General features: G+C 38.2%; 1 protein-coding gene across 7 annotated transcripts; it reads left to right on the forward strand.

The window, feature by feature from the left end:
* The first annotated feature begins 4,973 nt into the window (after positions 1 to 4,973).
* Positions 4,974 to 9,746, forward strand: LOC136233190 (uncharacterized). 7 transcript variants are annotated; one of them, XR_010690728.1, is made up of 9 exons: positions 4,974 to 5,239; positions 5,347 to 5,491; positions 5,563 to 5,699; positions 5,780 to 5,981; positions 6,072 to 6,310; positions 6,400 to 6,511; positions 6,594 to 6,785; positions 6,885 to 7,030; positions 7,138 to 7,277. XR_010690728.1 is itself a non-coding variant. In XM_066022798.1 (8 exons), the coding sequence occupies exons 1-8, from the start codon at positions 5,030 to 5,032 to the stop codon at positions 6,917 to 6,919; spliced, it is 1,272 nt and encodes a 423-aa protein (XP_065878870.1). In that variant the 5' UTR covers positions 4,974 to 5,029; the 3' UTR covers positions 6,920 to 7,143. The 7 variants fall into 7 exon arrangements, 4 of the variants coding, with proteins under 4 accessions (XP_065878870.1, XP_065878869.1, XP_065878868.1 ...); XR_010690727.1 differs by having other exon boundaries at positions 6,594 to 6,742; XR_010690729.1 differs by having other exon boundaries at positions 5,569 to 5,699; positions 6,594 to 6,742.
* The last annotated feature ends 12,735 nt before the right edge of the window (positions 9,747 to 22,481 follow it).

Genomic DNA, 22,481 nt, shown 5'->3' on the forward strand with positions numbered 1-22,481 from the left:
CCATTAGCAAAAAAAACAAACTAGGGCACATTGTTAACCCAACAAGGGCACTGCACAAAATACACGTTTATGCCAACATGGGCACTGCACAAACAGACCGAATTTTATGCCTACATGGGCACTGCACAAAATGACCAAACTTTATGCCTACATTGGCACTGCACAAAAAGACCAAAATTCATGCCAACATGGACACTGCACAAAAAGACCAAAGTTTCAGCCTACATAGGCACTACACAAAAAAAAGAGCTTTTCAACCAAAGTTTTAACCTAACATGGGCACTGCCTCAACAACAAAACTATCCTAATGCCATGGTCTTTGTGGATTTGCATATGAACTTATTGTACGTCGTCCTCTTTCTGGACGAACATGGGTTCTAGCATTTGGTTGCCTGCTTTCTCTGCTTGGCTGGGTTGGTTGACTAGTTGATGCAACTGTCTGACTAGTTCCCTGATCAACACATCTATATTAGCATTTAAAACAAATTGCATTAAAATATGGATTACCGAAACAAAACCATCACTTACATCCATCATCCAGCGGACTGTGGTAGATGGTGGGGGCTGTGATGTTGCTGGCCTTTCAGAAGTAGTAGTTCCAGGTGGTGATGTTGCTTGCCTAGGAGTTGTCCTGGCTCTCTTAGACTACAAGAAACATATATGAAGAATAGTTAGGTACATATCACATATGTAGAATATTTAGGGACATTACACAACTAATACCTGTGGAGCAGTTGATTGTGTAGCTTGTGATGTACATGTCCTCTTGTTGTGGTTTTTACCTCCACATTTTCTACATGTCATGTACATGTTACCTTTCCTGCTCAATTTACCTCTGCTAGATGCCTCAATTTCTTCAGGATCTTTCCTTCTTGCCCTTTGCCTTCTACCACGCTTGGACTTCACTGGTGAAGGAGGCACAATTGGCACAGGTGGAACTTCATTGGGCCATTGATCCATGCCATTAGTTGGTTCAATAATGAAACTGTAGACTCTCAGATACGTCTCAACTGAATAGCATTCTGCTAGGTAATTCTCTGGTTTGTCGTTTTGGCCTATAATAGCAGCACAACCGTGACTACAAGGGATTCCATTCAACTGCCACCGTCGGCATGTGCAAGTGTTATCTTCTAGATTCACGACAAACTGCTCCCCTAGCCCATTGATTTGAACTCTAGGCCCCCCAGAGTAAGTTGGAACATAATGTCTTGCCCAATCCTTGTTGATTTCTAGCTTCTTCAAAATCTTTCCACAGAACTTCTTGTTATTCTTCCTCATAATATCTGCTTTGTTCTTTATCCTCTTCATTAACTTGACTTTAATCATCTCATACATTGTGATGATGCCCTTATCCCTTGCGTCAAGGATGTACTTGTTGAAGCACTCACACAAGTTATTTAAGAGCATGTCACATTGTGCCCTGCAACAGTAAACAAGCATTCTTCATGTTAATTCATTCAAACAAAAGCCATCACGGACAATATATATGGTAATACCTATCAGAGAAGCATGCCCTGGCCCAGTGTTCGCTTGGCCTTTGTCTAAGCCATTCCCTTGCCTCGGGTGAAACCTGTTCGATTTTGTTTAACCATTCCACATGCTTAGCCATGTATGGCGCCCTTGCTGCATTCCAGATTAAATCCTTCAACTCTTTCCCTTTAAATTTGGTTCTAAAGTTTGTGTACATATGGCGCACACAAAGCCTGTGTTCAGCATTGGGGAACAACATCTCCACTGCCCCTATTAATCCCTGCATGGAAGGACACAAGTTATGTATACTTAATATGGAAATAACAACGCAATACCGAAATAAACAGTTCTACCTTTTGTCTATCTGACATGAAAGTGAAATGGCTACCGTCTTCAATTTCTAGATCTTCAGCCAATAGGTCCAAAAACCATGTCCAAGTTTCCTTGCTTTCAGTCTCCACCATGGCATAGGCAATAGGAAATATACAATCGTTTGGATCAATCCCAATCGTTTGGATCAAACCCGTCTTCGTCTTCGTCTTCGTCTTCTGATCCAGGTTCATCAAAGGTAACAATGTCATCTACAGTCACCTCCTTCACATAAATGTGAATCTCCCCACACTCAACACCAGCCAGAGCCATCTCGTAACAATCATCATCCGATCTCAAATGTTTTAGCCCATCCTCCCATGGCGTGTCGTAACACTTCCAATAATATTGATAAACACCTGTGCATTCCAAACTGACCAATTTGGCAGCAATGCCCACCAAGGACAGAGTATCCCAGTGACAAAATTCCCAGTTGAATGCGTCACCCCCTACATATCCATGCTTTGTCCATCTACCTTCGTAATACAGTAAGATATCAAAATATCCATCTTCAGGATCTACAGAAAGTCAAAATCAATAAACACAATCATCAAATAAGCCATAAAGCAATAAACCCAATCATCAAATAAGCCATAAAGCAATAAACCCAATCATCAAATAAACAAATAAACCAACAAACCAAACCAGGGTAAATTTCACACATGGTATACAACCTTTGCTCTAAATCACGCTTTACCCAACCAAACCATACAAAAAATGAGCTTAGCTTAATAAATAACACTTAATAAATACACTTACAGGGCTTTGCCATTGCGGATTCTTTTTTAAAGCGGTGGTGGTCCAGTGTACTACGCTTCCATACGGAGTCGGTTGCACTGAATGACAAAAATCATAAGTATCAGTTGAAATTATTTAAACAACAACAAAAGAGCTTTCTTCATAGAGCTTTTAAACATCATTAACAGAGATTTCAGACGAAAAAAAACGATATTTCTTCATACATTTAAACTGAAAAAACGAGCATTAAAATGACGAAAATAACGATCATGAACACGACGGAAAAAACGATCATTAAAACGACGAAAAAAACCCTTTTTAAACAACAATCAAAAACCTCAATCAATATGACTTTTAATGGTGAGAGAAAGCAAAAATACGAGCTACCCAGTTATCCGTTTAAACAACGAGCAAAAATACGAACTTTATTCGAAACGAGCAAAAATACGAACTTCATGCGAAACAGAGTTATTATGAAGAGCAAACACGAGCTACCCAGTTATCCTTTTAAACAACGAGCAAAAATACGAACTTTATTCGAAAAAAGTAGTGAACTTACCTCTGCCTTATTCGAAGAGGGGATAGATGAAGTTCTCCTTGTCTTGCGATTAACACCGTTCTTGCGATCACTTCTTCTTGTATTGCGATATGGGTTTCGAATTGTTTACGGAGCAAGAACTGTAAAACCTAGGGTTTGTAGTGGAAGTGGAACCTTCAAAATCGAAAGAGATAGAGAGAGGCGGAAAGCTTTTGATTTCGAACAAATGGAGAAATGATGGATAGCCAGAACGTTTTTTCTGTTTAAAAGTTGATCAGAAAACGAAGGGACGTGTATTGGGAATGGGTATGTGATTAATTAGGAGGGAAAACCAAATGAGGGTATTTTAGACATTACACATCTAGGGGGCCCACCTTTTTAATTCGAATTAGTGGGATTTGGGTGACGTGGCGGGTTGACTGGCGTTGACCGGTCATTCTCACCGGCTGTACACCACAGTGTGAGGTCACCCCTAAGTTCGTGTATATTAGTGTGACATTTTGAAGGTTGTACACCAAAGTGTGATTTAAAGCAAAGGTTGTATACCATGTGTGAAATTTACCCATAAAAAACGTAATGTTTTATGAAATCAAAAAATTTCTTGTACAACTCAATGCATTAATCCCATCCTTCGCCAGTTATTTAATGCTAAAGATGTAATACAACCACTTGTCACATCTAATACTACTACAGTAAAACCTCTATATAGGAATACGTTTGGGACCAGACAATTTGTATAACAATTGGGATGTTATTCTTATATAGAGTTTGGTACCAAAAAAAAAAAAATCAACACTTAAAGTTTATAAATTTAACAACAATAAGAACTCTCTAATTGGAAGAGTTTTGAGTTTAGTTTAATAAAACAAATTAATGTTTAGCATATTAAGTCTACGAGTTTTATTTCCAATACCTAAAGAATTGGAAGAGTTTTGAGTTTAGTTTCCAATACATAAATAAAAGAGTTTTATGGGAAAATGGTAAGAATTTATAGTTAAAGTTGGAATTTGTGTGCCAACTCATATTTAATCTCAATAATTTTTAAATTTTTTAATAAATTTTGTTTAAATCCTTAATACATATATACATTATTTACATAATTATTCTTATATAGAGGTATAGTTTCTAAAGGTGGGACTTTGATTATGTATAACAATTAACATTTGGGAGGTTATTCTTATTTATAACCGGCCCAAGTTGGAACCGAAATTTTTTATAACAAATTGAAGGTTATTCTTATATAGAGTATTCCTGTATAGAGGTTTTATTGTCACACTAAATCCACATTTGAATGCTCACGTTAAAGGAACAATGATGAAACATTAAGAAGACAAAAGTTTTCGACTACTTTTCCTGTTTCTGCCCCCACATTCAGACCCCAAAATGGCCAACTATACTGATCCATTTCTACTAGACTTGTCTAATATCTGTTACATGGTTGCATATACAACATTTATGTGGCAACACGTGTTTCAGGCTAATTTCCATTTTTTTGTCAACCCATTTTTCTTATTAAATTTAGGGAAATGCTTGAAATGCTCAAAACTTGATTCCAGGAAAAAAAGCAGTTTAACTAAAGAAAAAATTTAGATTTCTAAACGAAGCTATAAATATAAAGTGAATTTGCTTCCAATGCTGATAGGGTAAAAAGAGTAAAAAAAGATGATTTACAGGTTTGTGCTTGGCTGTCCATGGTGGTTGATAAGTTATGTGAGTATCTTTAATTAAGCAGTTATTACACACTGACGACAATGGTTGTGGTAGTTGCCCTCAACTTTTTCTTGGTTTTTCTAACATATATCAAAACTTGAGCAGCCTTTTAGTTTCAACTACTGCACTTATTTTCCATTTTCAAACAACTCTCTTCTCCTAGGTTTTTTCACTACTGCATTTGCATATGTAGCAGCTACTGGAATGGCTTCACTACTATTTTTCAAACTAGCATTTCATATTGCAGTCATACTAATAGTTGCACTAGACTCCACTGACTCAACACTTATCATTCATTTTCTTGAAGCTCCTCCAAAACATTCAAAGTTCTCAGATGCTGTTTTCCGATACTCGGTACGTGGGCTGGATGGTCTCAATGCTTGTAAGACTACAGCATGTTCAGTTTCTTGTGAGGTAATATTGTTTAGGAACTCAAAAATGTGACTATCTGTTTTTTTGTTTCTGTTACTTTAAGGAACTGCTTGCATTTTATGAAAATTTGACTTGGAATTCCTCAACAGCTTGATGGGCATATTTTAAGATCATGTCCAGCTGATCATACAATAGAATTCAAAAACTTGACTGTGAATCATAAACACAGTTTTCTTCTCAATGTCACCGCCGATAATGGAGAAAAAAACACATCATTCTATTCATGGTTCCTCGGTTAGCATTGTCTTCCCTTCTTATTCTGTTCAACTCCTGCCAATGGAAATTCTATAACTTTATTTTTTCAGACACAGTTCCTCCTACTGCAAAAATGCAAAGCAAACAGAACTACACAAATGCTGGAAAAGTAACCGTTGATATTATATTCAGTGAAGCTTGCACTGGAATGGGAGGCTTCAAATGTCTGAACACATCAAATTGCGATGTAAGAATCATTCCTGGCCTAAAATTACTGATTACAATTTAATCAAATTAGGTGAACTTGAGAAATTTTTATTTTTGTAGGTGCTATTAGATGGTCCATCATATGTTCAATCTTCTTCTCTACGCATGATCAAACCTAACTTGCAGTATAGAATTGATATAATCTTTTCATTGAAGAGTTCATATGGGCGAGTAGTTGTTAGAATGGCGGAAAATTTTTGTTCTGATAAGGCTGGTAACAGTTTCAAAAGGACAAATGATTCCATTTTAGTTATTCACTTCGGTAAGTTACTAACTTACCATTTATAATGTCACTTCTTCTGAGTTACATTGTGAGTTGATTCTCATATTATTACTTCAATTGTGATCTTAGATAGAAGACCGGTGTTCGTAGATTTATGGATGCCAGTTTCATCATATGTGTTGGAGATCGGTGGGTCGCCTAGAACTGTTCTGGCAACTAACAAAATGGAGGACTTGAAAATTTACTTGGACTTCAGCATTCCCATTATCAATTCAACTCAAGAACTTCTTAGTGCATTACATGTCAATTCAGGCAATATACTACCTATTCTGAGTGGAAACCATGGGAATCGGAGATTTGTGTTTCAAGTAAGAAGTCTACTTTAACTAGAATGATATTTGAATACTACTTGAAACTAGATTTTATACCTTAATTAGAATAATTTTCAAATTTGTAGCTTAAGGATGTATCGAATACTGAAATTATTAGTGTTGAACTAGAAGCTGGACTAGTAATTGGCAGGACAGGCACTCCTGTCTCACCTCCTGCACCGCTTGCAGTACTCTTCGGTATGCTATTTCACAGTTTATCTTCAAGTTCTTTTTTCTGTATAATAGTTTTATGGTTCATACACATTTCTCTGCTCCTTAGATTCGGTAAAGCCTGAGGTGCGCCTAAGTACAAGCTCAGCAAAAGTGACAAAGGCTTCTGACATAAATGTGGTAGTAGAGTTCACAAAGCCAGTTTTCGGATTCGAGGCTTCCATGGTGAAAGTGGAAGGAGGGAAACTTACAAGGCAGGTGCATAGGCGGCTCTCGAAGCTTTTCTTACCATTGTTCACAAGTAAACACATACAATTTCTTACTGCATGAACATAAAAAGATTAGCAAAAATGCTTCGAAATTAAGAGGCTTAAACAGCATCAACTTTTACATCATCTAGGTTTCGTGGACTTTCGAGAGCTCTGTACTCATTGACTATCCTTGCTGTAACTCCCAACATGGTCTTCATCAGTATTCCTGAAGGGAAAGTAAATGACATTTCAGGAAACCAAAATTTGGCATCTAACCAACTTGCAGTAAAGCACTGTAAGAATTTTCTGCTATATCATTTCTTCTTTTAATGCTTATTATTAGAAACTCCTGATAGACTCATAATCTATAATCTACCCGTCTGACTCATAACTGAACAAAAGACTCAACCCCTGCAATTTCAATGGCATTACATTCCTTTGTGACTGCGGGAGTATTGGCAACGTCTCTGGCAGCTGCTTCACTATCCATTGCCACTGCAAATCTCGGGGCCATGGGCACTCTTGCCTCAGGAAACACCAACAATGTGGCTTCCAATCCTTCAATGAATCTACATGTAAGTATTTAAGTTCTAGCACGGGCGAAATCCATTTGGACATGCATATATAGTTGATGAATAATTTTAATTGTCTGCAAACCTTTTGTAATAGGGATTGTATGGGCACCTTCAAGTGTTTGTCCTCTCAGATTGGCTTTCAGTTAATCATCCAGTTGAATATTCAGAGACAACAGAAGGCCTGAGATGGCTCATACCTCGTGGAAAGCTTCCATGGAAAAAGCATAACACCTCAACTTGGCACAATCACTTTCATTTGTCTGAAGAACTATCTTATCCATTATCTCCTGTATTTCCTTATCACAAAAGACCTAACCCTGGGTTTGATATGAATTTAACTGACTCTTTGAGCTTACTAGATCCACCGGCATTTGTTATGGAAATAGATTCAAACTTTGGCTGGCTTCATCAACACAATCTAAGCATGAAAAGTGGTCCATATGGGTTACCTCTTAATTCTAGAGAATACTTCACTTATTTCCTGGTATCCACTATCTTCCACCACCTGTTAAGTTAATGCATATTTGTATTCTTTTTTCTTTTCTATTGTTACAGCTTTATTTAACTGTCCTGCAGAGAGGAGAGCCGGTGTCCGCTAACAATGTTGTGAAGAGAATGGTGAACTACAGAGGGTAGCATCTTAATTATACTGAACATATTTTAGTAAAACAATATCAGGTTGATTTTTGAAACAAGGATTCGAATTAGTAGGCTTGCTCATTTGCTCAGGTTATTTCTGCAACAGGTGGGAAGACTTGAAGATGAACTTTTTCTGGCTTGGTGTGGGAGGAGGCAGTTTACTTACGATTCATGGTCTCATATTGCTTTTCCTGAGATGGAGAATGGGAGCAAAAACTCACGGTATCCTTTTGGTTCCCCGGTTTGAGGTTCTCCTTCTAATTCTCACATTACCCTGTATCTCTCAGTCATCAGCATTTGTTATCAAAGGTAAGAAAAATAAATATGTGCTATGTGGGTTGACTCGCCATTTTCCATGAACTGAAAAACCTGTAAATTTGTAGGTGGGACGACTTGGGGAATCATAACTGGGGCTTTCTTGCTGGTCATTCCAGCAGCATTTATCGTGGCAGTTTGCCTTTTCCTCATAGTTGCTATCTTCCGCAGCAATTTTGCTCAGTACAAGGAAATAAGACATGTGGATATAACAGAAGCATGGCATAAAAAGCTAATGTTCTTCTTTGTTGGAAGGCCAGCAAATGGGAAATGGTTTTTCAGGGAAGGGTTGCCTTCATTTTTTCTTCCTGGCTTTGGAATCCTTTTCGAGGATCGAAAAGGTCCTACTTTGTTTGTCTATGTTGATCAGACTGGCCACAACATGATATCAAAATGGACAGAAAGTGGCCATAGTGGGATTGGAAGAATGAGGGCTCTTAGCTCAGATGAAAGCAATGAAGAAATCAGAATACCGTTATCCAGGAGAATCTTAGGATGTGCTAGATCTTCCTACATTGTTCTTGATCTTGTAAGAAGAGTCAGCCTGGGAATATTATCCGGAATTCAATCTTCCGAGTCATCAAGGGAAAGCCTTCTTGCATTAACAATTACATTAGTGCAGTTCATTTTCCTGTTTGCTCTAAAACCATACATCAGAAGGGCAGTTCATGTGGTAGAAAGTATATCATTGTTGTGTGAAGTAGGCCTTTTTGGTTTATCAATCGCCACAAGCAGTTCAGATCCAATAAAAGCAACAAGTCAGGGATATGCAATGTTGGGTCTCCTCTTTCTAACATTTATAGCTCAAATTACAAATGAATGGTATGCTCTAATAAAATGCATCTTAAGACTCTCTAGGCCGAAGCAGAATTCTTTCAGGCTTGGATTGAAGTTTGCAGCTAAAGGTCTTGTATTGCCTTTCCTTCCAAGGAAACACTGGTCTAGAGAGCCAAAAACAGGCCTTTCTGTCATTCCTCCTCTAAGCCCCGAAACCGAATTCCAAGTAAGAGGTTCAACAGATATTCCTAGTGTGGAACCATATAGTGCAATGACTGCAACTGTGGCTCCTGTTCCCTTTCCTGTTTCACCCGGGGATGCTAATCAAGGAGCGAGTTTTGTGCAAAAAGTAGGGGAGGGGAAGCGGTTGAAAGGGGTGAAATATGAGCAGAAGAGTGAGATGAAGAAGCTAAGGGAGTTGGCCAAGGCTAGTTTTTCAGGAATTTTAAGGAATGATGAAGGCAGCAGGAGTAGAAGCTACAGATATGAGCAAGGATTTTTATCATATAATCCTGAAGCTTCTACTTCTGAAACCAAACACTGATGTGAGCACTGATGTTCGTCAGTGACTGACCAATGATCCGTCTAGTGTTATTAGATTTAAACACAACTGCTGATTTGCTATTGTAATTCTGATGTGTAAACTACCTTTTTTCTGTTAATAATTGTTAACTATATTCAGGGATTATTGACATTAACTTGTAGATCATATTCTTTATCGTTATAACGTTCACTTTTATATTCATGCTGAGTACAAGAATTTACTGCTATGTTGGAAATGTGCCTTAGTTAATTTATTAACAAATAATGTTTTATTTAATTATTTGAATTTAGGAGAAGTTATTCAGTTATTGCTTATGTTTAGGAGAAGTTATGGAAGTCAGTTGTAACTGATGTTTGTAATTCTGTATAAATTTACTGAAGTTCAATAGAAGTTTAGTGTTGGTTCCAAACTCTTTAGGGTTGGTTCCAAACTTCTAAATGTTAATTACTACAAATTGGTATCAGAGCAAATTATCTTGAGGGATCTGTGAGAATGGAAGCAGATGCAGTATCTTTTAATCAGGTTGTTGCACCAGTTTTTTGATGGCCAGAATTAGCAAGCTTAGGATACTTTGAAGGGTCTCTATCATGGCAATGATAGAACAAGAAGAAAAGGAGACTCTACAAGAGTTTTCTGATAAACGGTGATAAATAAAAGGTTTGGGATATTCAAAAGAATTGTAGAACCAAGTCTGAAGAAAGTGTCAAGTTGACACATGTTGCCGAAGAAAAAGAAGAAACATTGTTTTGAAATTGGTGAGACGTGCACCAATATGAAGCATTTGGAGAGAAGTGCTCCAATTCTAATATGAAGCATTTGGAGAGAAGTGCTCCAATTCTAGAATGGTGATGGGAAGTACATCATCAAAACAAATTTTGAATCAAGAGGTCCAATTGTAGAAGCAAGGAGGAGTTTGTTGGAAATGTGCCTTAGTTAATTTATTAACAGATAATGTTTTATTTAATTATTTGGATTTAGGAGAAGTTATTCAGTTATTGCTTATGTTTAGGAGAAGTTATGGAAGTCAGTTGTAACTGATGTTTGTAATTCTGTATAAATTTTCTGAAGTTCAATAGAAGTTTAGTGTTGGTTCCAAACTCTTTAGGATTGGTTCCAAACTCCTAAATGTTAATTACTAGATGCTACTTCCTCCTTTTGGCTACTAACCCCAAATTGATAAGACAAAATTAGGAATACAATCCCAAAAAAAAAATAAGGAAAATTATAAAACTAGGTAAAATAGGAGGCCCATTTACATATTTAACCCATTTACTCAACCTAGACTGATTTTATGTGACTTTTCCATAATACCCCTAATCTTCCCACTTCCCACAACGTGAATGGCCGCTCCCCCCTTCTCCTTGGTTACGCAAAAAGTTGGCTCCTCCATTAATGATTTGAAGACTTTTGATCTTCCTATCTTCCTTTAAATTGCACGAAATCTGCACCATTTCGCCAAATCACAATAAATTTCTCTTTTTTCTCTCTTCATCTCTTGATTCTGCAACTTCCTAATCCTAGAAAACGAAGTCATGGTTCTTCATCTTCCTGTTCCTGCTCGTTACTTGGTTTCTTTCTTCTTGTTACCATCAAAGAAATGGTTATTCTACGTTATTTCTATCTTTTTTCCCAGTTTATCATATTGTTATTATCGCTTTTAAGGGTGAAAGGCGCGAAAAATGTAAGTATTTGCTGTTTTTTCTGCGTTTTTTTTATGAATACACTTCGCATAGTCGATAATTTCGCGAAGATCTGCGAAGAGAAAGAGCCTGAAACGTGACGATCTACTTCGTGAATCGATTAGTTCGCGAAGTCTGCGAGTAGAAAAGTTCATGATTTCCCTCGCAGACTTCGCGAAAGCATCGATATGCGACATAGATCGCCACGTTTCAGACCTCGCATACCTCGCGAAAATATCGATTAGCGAAGTAAAATCACCTCTTTCCCTGCATATTTACATTCACATGTTTCGCTAATCCTCATTTCGCGAAGCCAAAATCGTCTTTTCCCTGCCTAACACGATTAATTTTTTCTGAAGGCGATTGATTAACATAACATCCCTTTCTAGAAGGTGGCGTCCTCGGATGCAATGGAGATAACTTTCCTTCCTGTACAGGGAGAAATTTCCCTCAAGATTGGCACATTCACTTCTAAAATGGTTGGTTAGGAGAGATTGTGCCAATCTTGGTGTGCATCATGGGACACGTCCATCCCAAAAGGTCTGGACTTCCATTTCTCATCCCAAAAGGTGTGGACTTCCTGTAGAGAGAGAAATTACTCATCCGCTTCAAAATGGGTACCGAATAAGTTAGGTTCACTTTGAAGTGATTTGTTAGGAGTTTATTGTGGCAATCTTGTTGTAAATTTTGATAATGTTATGATTTTAATGTTGTTATTGTGGCAATTTTGTTGTAAATTTTGATAATGTTATGATTTTACTGTTAGAATCCGTTGTTGTTTGACATTTTTTGTTATATACCACTTCGCGAATTAGCTTCAAAACACATCCAGGTTTCGCATATGCTAATTAAATTCATCAAGTAAACCAAACATTAGCTTCGCAGGCTTCGCATATGCTAATTAAATTCATCAAGTAAACTCAAACATTAGCTTCGCAGGCTTCGCATAATATCGAATCTGCGAAGTCAGACGGGAGGGGACGAGACGCGCGTAAATATTGAGGGTATTATGGAAAGTCACACAAAATCAGTCTAGATATGTAGTAGGTTGAGTAAATGGGTTAAATATGTAAATGTACCTCCTATTTGACCCATTTTTGTAATTAACCTAAAAAATATAGATGATTTAATTAAATAAATAATCATTAGTTTTCTCTTTTTCAGTTTCACCATTATTAAATTTAATGAAATTGCTAAAGAAAATTAATTAAATTTTGTAATTGATTGAATAATTACGGTATCTCTATTTTTATTTGAGATAAGATTTAAATTTACTCCAATCATTTGGAAAAGTCATATTTGCCTATGATTAACCGGGCCATACTATTTTCTAGTTCATTTCTAGGGCTGTAAATGAACAGAGCCGCTCATGAGCGGTTCGGTGATCGTCGATAAAAGCTCGACTCGACTCGGCTCGATTTGTAAACGAGCCGCTCGTGAACACGATTTACTGGTTCGACTCGAAAGCTCGCGAGCAGACTCGATTAGAACATTTATGAACAAATTTTAGTTTTGTAGAAAACTATAGTTCACAAATGTCTAAACTTAATATTATTTCATTTGCTATTAGATGAGTTCGTTCACAAACATAATAAATGAATAATAGACGAACTACTTGTGAGCATCTTGTTTATTTATTCACGAACTTTGCTTGTGAGTTTGTTTATGTACACAATTAAAGAGTTATTTGCGAGCAAACTTCACAAATATAATTAACAATTTACTCACAAACAATTCATGGTTAGATAATTTTCTTAATGAACCAAGTCCAAAAGAGGATTTTGGGCTCGAAACAAGCTCGAAGCTCGGCTCAAGCTCGTTGAGCAAGCCAAAGCTCGGCTCGGACTCGGCTCGTTAATTTTATAGCAAGCTCGGCTCGGGCTCGAGCTTGTTAATTTTATAGCGAGCCGAGCTTGAACAGGCCAAAGCTCGGCTCGGCTCGGCTCGTTTACAGCCCTATTCATTTCAGCAAGAGGGCCAATAAAAGGTAATTTTGTAAAAGTAACTTTCTCATTGTTTTTGGATGGATTACTATTCATAACCCTAATTTCCCACATTTAGTCTCTAACAAAGACGAAAATACTTTTTAATCAAAATCCTAAATCCTCTCAAATTCTAAACTCAAATCCGGACAAAAAGTATGGATCGGGGGAAGGGCAACAAAGGATTAATGGTACGTAATTTCGACTCGAACGGTTGCTTTTTTATGATTTTGTGATTGAAATTGCTAGTTTTTAAATTTCGGAATCGGAGCTTCGAACGTATGAGTATCACGCCTCATCACAAGGTGAGGTATATGAACATCACGCCCTCACATAGGTGAGGGCGTGATGCTATTACGCCTCACCTGTGGTGAAGACATGATACTCATACGCCCTCACCATAGGAAGCGTAATAGCATCACGCCCTCATCTGTGTGAGGGCGTGATGCTATTACGCCCGTAGGGGGAATTTTTTTTTTTTAATTATATATATATATATATATATATTGTTAATTTTTTTTTATTTTGTAGTTTAAATTATTTGTATAAATTTAGTTAGAATAATATTTTTTTAGAATATAGTTAGAATAATAAATTATAGTTTTAATTTATTTTTTAAAAAATAATATTTAGTTAGATGAATAATATTTGTATCCAGTTTCTAATTTTATAAATTAATGTGGTCAATACGCGTAGAGAGAGAGTGTAGCCGGAAAATCTATCCTGTCAGCAGCTAGATATGGATGCTGATGATACACCACGTCATAGAAGAGCGCATGGTGTTGATGTATTAGGCCATAGATGGAGAACGGCTGAAACGCAGCAGTTGCAGGCGGCTGAGATAGATCAGCTTGAGCTGGATCAGCCCGAGTTGGGGGGAGAGGAGGCGGATGATGCGGGAGACCAAGATCCTGGTTATGACGTTGTCGATGAGTATTTTTAGGACTTAACCGAGGCCCAGTGAAGGCAGTGATCTGATGATGATGATGATGTGTAGCCGACTGATGGCTCAAGGAGACATCGCAGGGGTGGTCGATTTGCTAGTACATGTATTATTTATAGTATAATATTATTTAAAATTTAGTATTATTTTTAGTTTAGTATTATTTATAGTTTACTATTATTTAAAATTTAATATTATTTATAGTTTAGTATTATTTAAAATTTAATATTATTTTAGGGACCAGAAAACGGTCCAAACCTACTGAGGACCATAGCTGGATTGTTTCGGGACCGGTGGACGGTAGTTTTAGTGATAGTTCCATGATTCCTAGTTTTTAGGACATGTTGCCTCACGGATGTTGGGAGGGCATCATCGACATTTTCTTACGTGCTACAACAGATCAGTAGCATGTGTCACATTGCAGCGATGGTATCAGGGTACGACACCCGAGGTAAGAATAATTTGCTCAATAAATTATTTTACTTATTATTTTTAACTCTAACCCTAAAAAACATTCAGTAATTGTATATGTGTCATGTTTACAGCTGAGGGCTATGGTAGACAGGACTGGGTTGTCTCACCTCCCATCCACCATGTTTAAGAATTTGGATGCGCCTTTGATATCTGCGTTCGTGGAGCGGTGACAGCCCGATACGAACTCCTTTCACATGCCGTTCGGGGAGATAACTATCCTTATGCACTATATATGGTAGATTCTCTATATTCCAATGCACGGTCAGATGATCTTCGATACATGCAGTGTTGAGCGGTTGTAGGCCATGTGTATGATTATATTTGGAGTCACTCAAGAGGAGTTGCTATCACCGCTGTCGCATTACTGGAGTGGTGGAGGTGTTTATGCGGATGTTGTGGAGGGCCTTACCCATTCGGGGGAGGATCGGGATATCTGGACTCGAGCCACAATATGTATATGGCTTATGTTAGGGTCCACTTTGTTTGTCGACAAGGTGGCGATAAAATCAGGCCGTCCGTCGATGGGCTTAGGATATTAATAATGTGAATGCTATTTTTTCTTACTTTCAGAGTATGCTTAGCCGTAAACATGGGTCTATTGGGTTAGGATATTTGGTTATCAACTTTGTCAAGGATTATGGAAAGGCGTGGCCTTTGATGAGGTTGGTCACCCACCATCTGTTATTGGATTAGGTTTTTTTGGCAGGTCCACTTTTCAAGAGGTACTAACCCGGGACCAAAATCTCGAATCAGGTCCAAGTAGACAGCCAAGGAAACGAGCAAGAAGACCACCACGCCAGAGGGATGTAGAGGAGGAGCGAGAGGAAGAAGAAGATGGAGCTGCAACTGCAGCAGAAGAGTACCAAGAAGACTATCAAGAGCCGAGGGTTCAGGCTCAACTGCAATCAATGAGCACTATGTTGAATGAGATGCGAAATCTCAATCTCCAAACTTATGCTACTATTCATAATGGGTTTGAGCTAATAATTTCTTCGCACAAACATGGGGGAAAGCAGAAGCTGTTGAGATGTTCACGGGATGAATGCTATAGAGGAGTTATGAAAAATCCTGAAGAGACTTTAATAAGAATAAGTAAAACAAAAGCGTGTCATTGTAAATTTCAGATTAAAGCATATCAATATGCAGACCTTTCTGGTTGGGGGATACAGACTAAGTCTGGGTCAATTGGTATGCACAACCATACATTACTTGTTTATGCAGAGGGAAGTCGGCAGATGAGTGGACTCAGTACCGCATCTAAAATAATTGTGTGTGATATGAGTTCGGCTCAGGCAAAGTCGTGTGCTATATTAGTAGCAGTTAAAGAAAAGCATCCAGCTGACAACCCAATAATTAAACATGTCTATAATTACAAGGATAAGTTGAGGAAGGATGGGTTCGAAGGTAGAGACTTGGCTAGTCAATTCTACTATATTGCTGACGAGAACAGGTATGTTAATTATACCCCTGTTGATCTTGATTCTAGCATGATAACGCATGTGTTTATGGCACATCCAGACTCAGTGGATATATTCAGGACCTACTACTGGTATATCGACATTGATTCAACGTACAAAATTAACAAGTACAAAATGCCATTTGTTGAAATTGTTAGGATGACGCCATGCAATAACAACTTTAAAATCGTGCATGCCATAATTAAAGATGAGACAGAAGGAAGCTATCGTTGGGTCCTGCAGAGGCTGAGGATTTTGATGGGGTTTGATCTTAACCCGACTATTATTGTTAGTGATAAAGAGTTGGGGTTGTTGAAGCCGATCCAAGATGTTTTTCCAAATTCAGCACACTTGCTATGCACTTGGCATATAAATAAGGATGTAGACAATCGGGTCTATAGACTTATGGGAGATAAGGTACATGCCGCTAAATTCAAGAATGGAAGATAGAGAATAATAATACAATCCTTAACCATTGCTGAATATGAGATAAATCTGAGCAAGATGAGGGATGTGATGTCTAGGTACCAAAATGTTATCTCTTACGTTGAGGAGACGTGGTTGGTGCATAATGAGAAGTTCGTTGTTGCTTGGATGAAGGATTTCCTACATTTTGGCAACACAACTTCTTGTAAAGTGGAGAGCGAACATGAGAGTCTAAAGCAATGGCTAAATACCACCACTGGCTCTCTCAATATGGTATGGCAGAAGGTTCACAAGCAAATAGAATCTCAAGCAACTAATATCAGGTATTAGCATTTGCAATTTATTCTACTGCTGTTAAGTAATTTGCATTTATGAATATATTTTATAATTGATAGTATGTTTATCTTTTTATCAGGTACATGCTTGAGCAGTCAAGGCTTCGTAAAGAAGTCATGTACTATGGATTCCCACTTAACTACCTGGTCTTTAATGTCTCCCACCACTGTATGCAGTTGCTCAGTGATGAGTTAGAGCGCATGAGAGGTTTGAATTATGAAGTGAACGTGAATTGCGGTTGTGTATTGAGAACCTCTCATCAGATCCCATGTGCATGTGAGCTCAAACAAGCTTATGATCTTAACAACCCGATCAGTATTGAGAGTGTTCATGTGTTCTGGAAAGCACTTTTAATTAATTATGGTCACACTGATGAAAATGCAGGGTGTAATGATCAGACGAAGGATCAGAGATACTTTCAATCCTTAGTCAACCAGGTCTCTAAAGGCAACCTAGCCTTTATGCGGAATATTTCATTACTGATCCATGATCAACTGCACCTGGATCAAGTGCACTATACTGAACTAGATGTAAAAATTCATGTGCGAGGATGACCTAAGGGGAGTAAATCAACAAAATGTATGTCAAGTGAGTGGGAGTACAATGACACTGGTCATGGACATGCTCATTCTTATAGTTCGTCTCGAAGTCATGGTAAAAGTGGTAGAAGAAGCTCTTCATAATCGGTCCATAATGTTGCTTCCACAGGTAATGTTTATTTGATAAACCAAATTTGAGTTCTGTAAATGTTTTGCAATATCTATTTCATTTACAACCAAAATAAGTCCTACGAGCTTTACAATATCTTATTTCACTCACTGCAGATGGAAATATGTTTGAGGTTCCGTGTCCTACGTTGAATCATATTTCGACGTAATTGGTGATAGTAATTGTGGGTTCCGTGTCCTTGCAACCTATATTTTTGGTAGCGAAGAATCGTGGCACGCAGTTAGGTGTAACATTAGAAATGAAATAATTGATAACCGTTTCATGTATGAAAATGTATATGTTGACGGGGTTGATTCATCAATTAGTAGGATTAGTTGGGATAGTGGAGATTGTACCCGAGACTATTGGATGCTCGTTTGGGATGACTTGTATCCGATTACTACATTGTATAATGCTGCTGTCATGTTTTTCGGTTTCGGGGGTGGGCAGACATTAATGTTTTGTGGTACTGTCTTACCATTGTATGTCACCTCCACTGCTACAAGACCAGAACATGAGATATGTATAGCTCATTTAGGGACTAACTACCCACACTATATCCGTTTAAATTTAGCTATTGATTTTCCGGTACCCCCTATACTGTTATGGTGGTTTGAGTTTCGTGATCAAAGCGTTGAAGGGTGAGAGTGCTTCTATGATGTTCAGAAAGCACAATGGAACAGATTGGTAAGCATTAGGGGCACTTAGTTGTATTGTTATTGTGTATTTTGTAGACTTTGTGTATTGTTATTGAGTTCTGTAATGTTCTGTAATGATACAGTTACGTTTTAGTTATGTTCAGTTATGTTACAGGTTGATACTGTTTGAGTTATGTAATGTTCTTGAATGATACAGTTACATTTCAGTTATGTTCAGTTATATTACAGGTTGATACTGTTTGAGTTTTGTAATATTCTGGAATGATACAGTTACATTTCAGTTATATTCAGTTATGTTACAAGTTGATACTGTTTGAGTTCTGTAATATTCTGGAATGATTCAGTTGTATTTCAGTTATATTACTGGTTGATAGTGTTTGAGTTCTGTAATATTTTGGAATGATTCAGTTACGTTTACATTTCAGTTATGTTACAGAATGATACTGTTTGAGTTTTGTAATGTTTTAGAATGATACAGTTATGTTTCAGTTATGTTCAGTTATGTTACAGGTTGATACTGTTTGAGTTCTATAATATTCTGGAATGATATTGTTACATTTCAGTTATGTCCAGTTATGTTACAGGCTGATACTGTTTGAGTTTTGTAATGTTCTGGAATGATTCAGTTATGTTTCAGTTATGTTATAGGTTGATACTGTTTGAGTTCTGTAATGTTCTGGAATGATTCAGTTACGTTTCAATTATGTTACAGGTTGATACTGTTTGAGTTCTGTAATGTTCTGGAATGATACAGTTACGTTTCAGTTATGTTCAGTTATATTATAGGTTGATACTGTTTGAGTTTTGTAATATTCTGGAATGATACAGTTACATTTTTAGTTATGTTCAGTTATGTTACAGGTTGATACTGTTTGAGTTCTGTAATATTCTAGAATTATTCAGTTGCATTTTAGTTATGTTCAGTTATGTTACTGGTTGATAGTGTTTGAGTTCTTTAATGTTCTTGAATGATTCAGTTACGTTTATGTTTCAGTTATGTTTAGTTATATTATAGGTTGATACTGTTTGAGTTCTGTAATGTTCTGGAATGATACAATTACATTTCAGTTATGTTCAGTTATGTTACAGGTTGATACTGTTTGAGTTTTATAAATAAGTCATGATCATAAGTCAAAAGTGTAAAATATAATCAGTACAAATATAATAAAAATACTAAAATACAGTCACAAATCACTTGGCCAAATGCCAAGCACCCATAATCTGCTCCAACGATTGTCTCCAATCAGCCACATCCTCCTCATCACGCCCTTGCAGCACATCTAACACACCTTCACCCCAGTTAGATAAATGGTTAACCCACTGACAAAAGAATAAACAAAGACTTAATAAATATCATTTCATATTTCAGTAAATATCATTTCATATTTGTAAATCAGTAGATTAAAACCAAAATCACTTACAATCTCACTGTTCAATCAAGTATGAACAACCGGTGTGGGTGCAATCTCCTGCGTTAGATGAGGATGTGAATGATGGGTGTACCAATGTATGTACTGATCCTCACAGACCGACGGAGTCTAAACCGGGGTGAACCGAGATAATATAAGCACGACCGCCTCGGGAAACAAGTCCTAACAATCATGCGCCTTCACAGTTGGCACCTCTACCTGATACTGTAAGCTAGACCAGGGACGTACGGCCTTGGAAGGCCTTAAGATCGGTCTAGGGATGGTCTGCATATAACCCAACTGTCGAAGGCATCTCCCCAGCATATACGGCTCGATCACATCCCGGTATCGTATCCATCCGGCGTATGTCGTCCTCGGGGTACCCGTAATGGCATCAAGACCATACGACATCCATATCACCTACAGATGTATACAACTAAATTAACATACAAGTAAATCAAAATATTTTAATTTCACCTTATTTATAAATAAATGGAAAATGTACCTCGTCCGCTGTCAATCTATCAATCTGGGCTCGATATGATCTCAGCCGATCATCAGTCTTCTCTAGCGCGATGGATGGCCACATAGAAGCCCTAGGAAGATTGGGGTCCACGGTAACTCCCTCCCGATGAGGCCTGAAGCACGGGAAGTACTCGTAAATCCATGCTTGAAGCAGTTTCAGACAACCTGTAATCTGCCCACAGTCTCCTCTACTAGCAATACCTAAATGACAGTATAGATATGCTAGTACAACCGAGCCTCATGAGAATCTCATGGCTCCACCTGTCGAGTCCTACACCTCCAATAGGCAGGATGGTCGGATGCGGTGACCACTCTTGTATACGAACAAGGTGGAACCAAGCATCAGCCATGTCCAAGCTGTAGCTTGGGCATCGGGAATCCGATCTCCTCGATATAACTCCATGACGGAGGCCGCTTATATACCATTGGAAAAGTATTGACCGACCATCAATTCTGCCCGAGTCAGCCCAAACAAGTCTATCACGCATGATTGCAGCTCATCCGAACCCAGCTCAACAGTCACCATGGCCCCATCACGGGGATATGCAAAATCTGCCACAAGTCATGCAACAGAATGCTCATCTCACTGAATGACATATGAAATGATGACATGTCTAGCTACCACCGCTCCGTAAAAGTCGTAATCAGAGGCGCATCGATATGGTCGTACATGATAGCTGGAAGATGGGCCAACCCAGATGACTCGATACGCGACTAGATCTCCTTAGACGCACCACTTTGCCATACCACCAGCCTCCCGTAATAAACTGATTTGGTATGGCACCTGAGGATGCCCCTATCCTACCCGCTCCAAATAGCACATGCAATATGTCTCAGAAAGCTCGGGATCACAACTGCATCAACTAGACACCCGGGGACCGGGACCTTCATGATCCAGTCATCCTCTACAGCACTTCTGGAGCGTTTGCTGCTACCTGAAATTATAGTACACGAATTACAGAATATTCTTGTATTTTCTACTAATCAGGAGTAAATCATATAATAATAACTAAATTTAGCTAATTCAAGAATAAATATATAATGTAAGTTTAAATTTCTTACCAAAAGACGACCCTGCTGCAGTAGAAAAATGTCCGTCTCGACTCCTCGTCACTACGCCAAGGGGTACTGGGACAGTATCAGCACTCAAAGAAGGCATAGAGTCATCTGCATCCATCTCTACATCATCAGCCTCCTCTTGACGTCCAACACGCACATCGTGTGCATCGTGTGCTCTCTAGGCGTCCCCCATCAATCTCTGCTCGGTCTGAATCCTCTGAGCAGAGGCAGTAACAACATGTGTGAATGTATGTCGGTGTCCAGAACCACTGTCAGCAATATGAGCCTGTAAATTAACAAACAAACCAATTAACTATATTTTTTTTTCTAATATTCAATTGTGCGTTTTCGGTTTTTTTTTACTATTTCGGATCCGCCAACGGGCGTCCCGATATAAATTTCTTTTCATTTCTAAAAAAAAACCCGATTTTGGACTGGGCGGGTGACTCACACCACCCGGCCCAGGTTAAAACGAGTGCAGCACACTAGTTGGCCCTACGGCCAAACGGGTGCGACTCTATGGTTCCACCTTAGGTGGAACAGGTGACAATCTCGTTCCACTTAGGGGGGAAACGGGTGCGCCACCCATTCCACCTAAGGTGGGAACGGGTGGCGATCCCGTTCTGGCCTTGGCTGGAACACATAGTTCATACGTTCAGCCCAGGGATGGAATGAGATTCGTACCCGTTTACCTTTATTTTTTTGAGTTTCGTCCTTGATTTCGGAGACGGAACTCGTGTTTTCGAACAAATTTTAAGAATTAAAACTTACCGGAATGCCCATTAAGCCTTTTCCCATCCCGTATTTTAGTTGACGTTTTAGGTCAGGTTTTTGAAAATCCAAAAAAGTTTGAGTGGATTTGAGAGGTTTGGTTATTTTGGGTTGAAATTATGAAAAGGAGAAAAATGTCAAAAGAGGATGGTGATAAGTAATTTAGGAGCGGTAAATAGCAGTTCACTTTTTTTCGTGCGGTGTCTTTAGTTTCCCACTTTACCAAAATCTATTTAAAGACTTTAAAAGTGAAGAATCCAAACAGTAAAATTGGCAACTTTTGTCAAAAATTTCCAATCACACTCTCCTTTCTTTTATTTCTTTCAATTTTTATTGTCCTATTATGTCTTTTCACTTGCGCAATGCGCTTACGTTAAAAAAGAAAGAAGAATCCCCACCAGATCCGGATGTGATTCGAACCCATGACCTCCCAAGGCATAGGTAAGCTCTCAACCACTAGACTAAGAG

The sequence above is a fragment of the Euphorbia lathyris genome, chromosome 6, assembly GCF_963576675.1.
Source record: "Euphorbia lathyris chromosome 6, ddEupLath1.1, whole genome shotgun sequence".
Classification (NCBI taxonomy): Eukaryota; Viridiplantae; Streptophyta; class Magnoliopsida; order Malpighiales; family Euphorbiaceae; genus Euphorbia; species Euphorbia lathyris.

What these genes read in the sequence shown, in the direction of transcription:
- LOC136233190 (XM_066022796.1), top strand. Translation starts at nt 6,943, where the DNA reads ATGGTCTTCATCAGTATTCCTGAAGGGAAAGTAAATGACATTTCAGGA. An exon ending in AATACTTCACTTATTTCCTG is followed by an intron (nt 7,795 to 7,886) that starts GTATCCACTATC and finishes ACTGTCCTGCAG; the next exon opens with AGAGGAGAGCCGGTGTCCGC. An exon ending in AGAATGGTGAACTACAGAGG is followed by an intron (nt 7,943 to 8,055) that starts GTAGCATCTTAA and finishes TTTCTGCAACAG; the next exon opens with GTGGGAAGACTTGAAGATGA.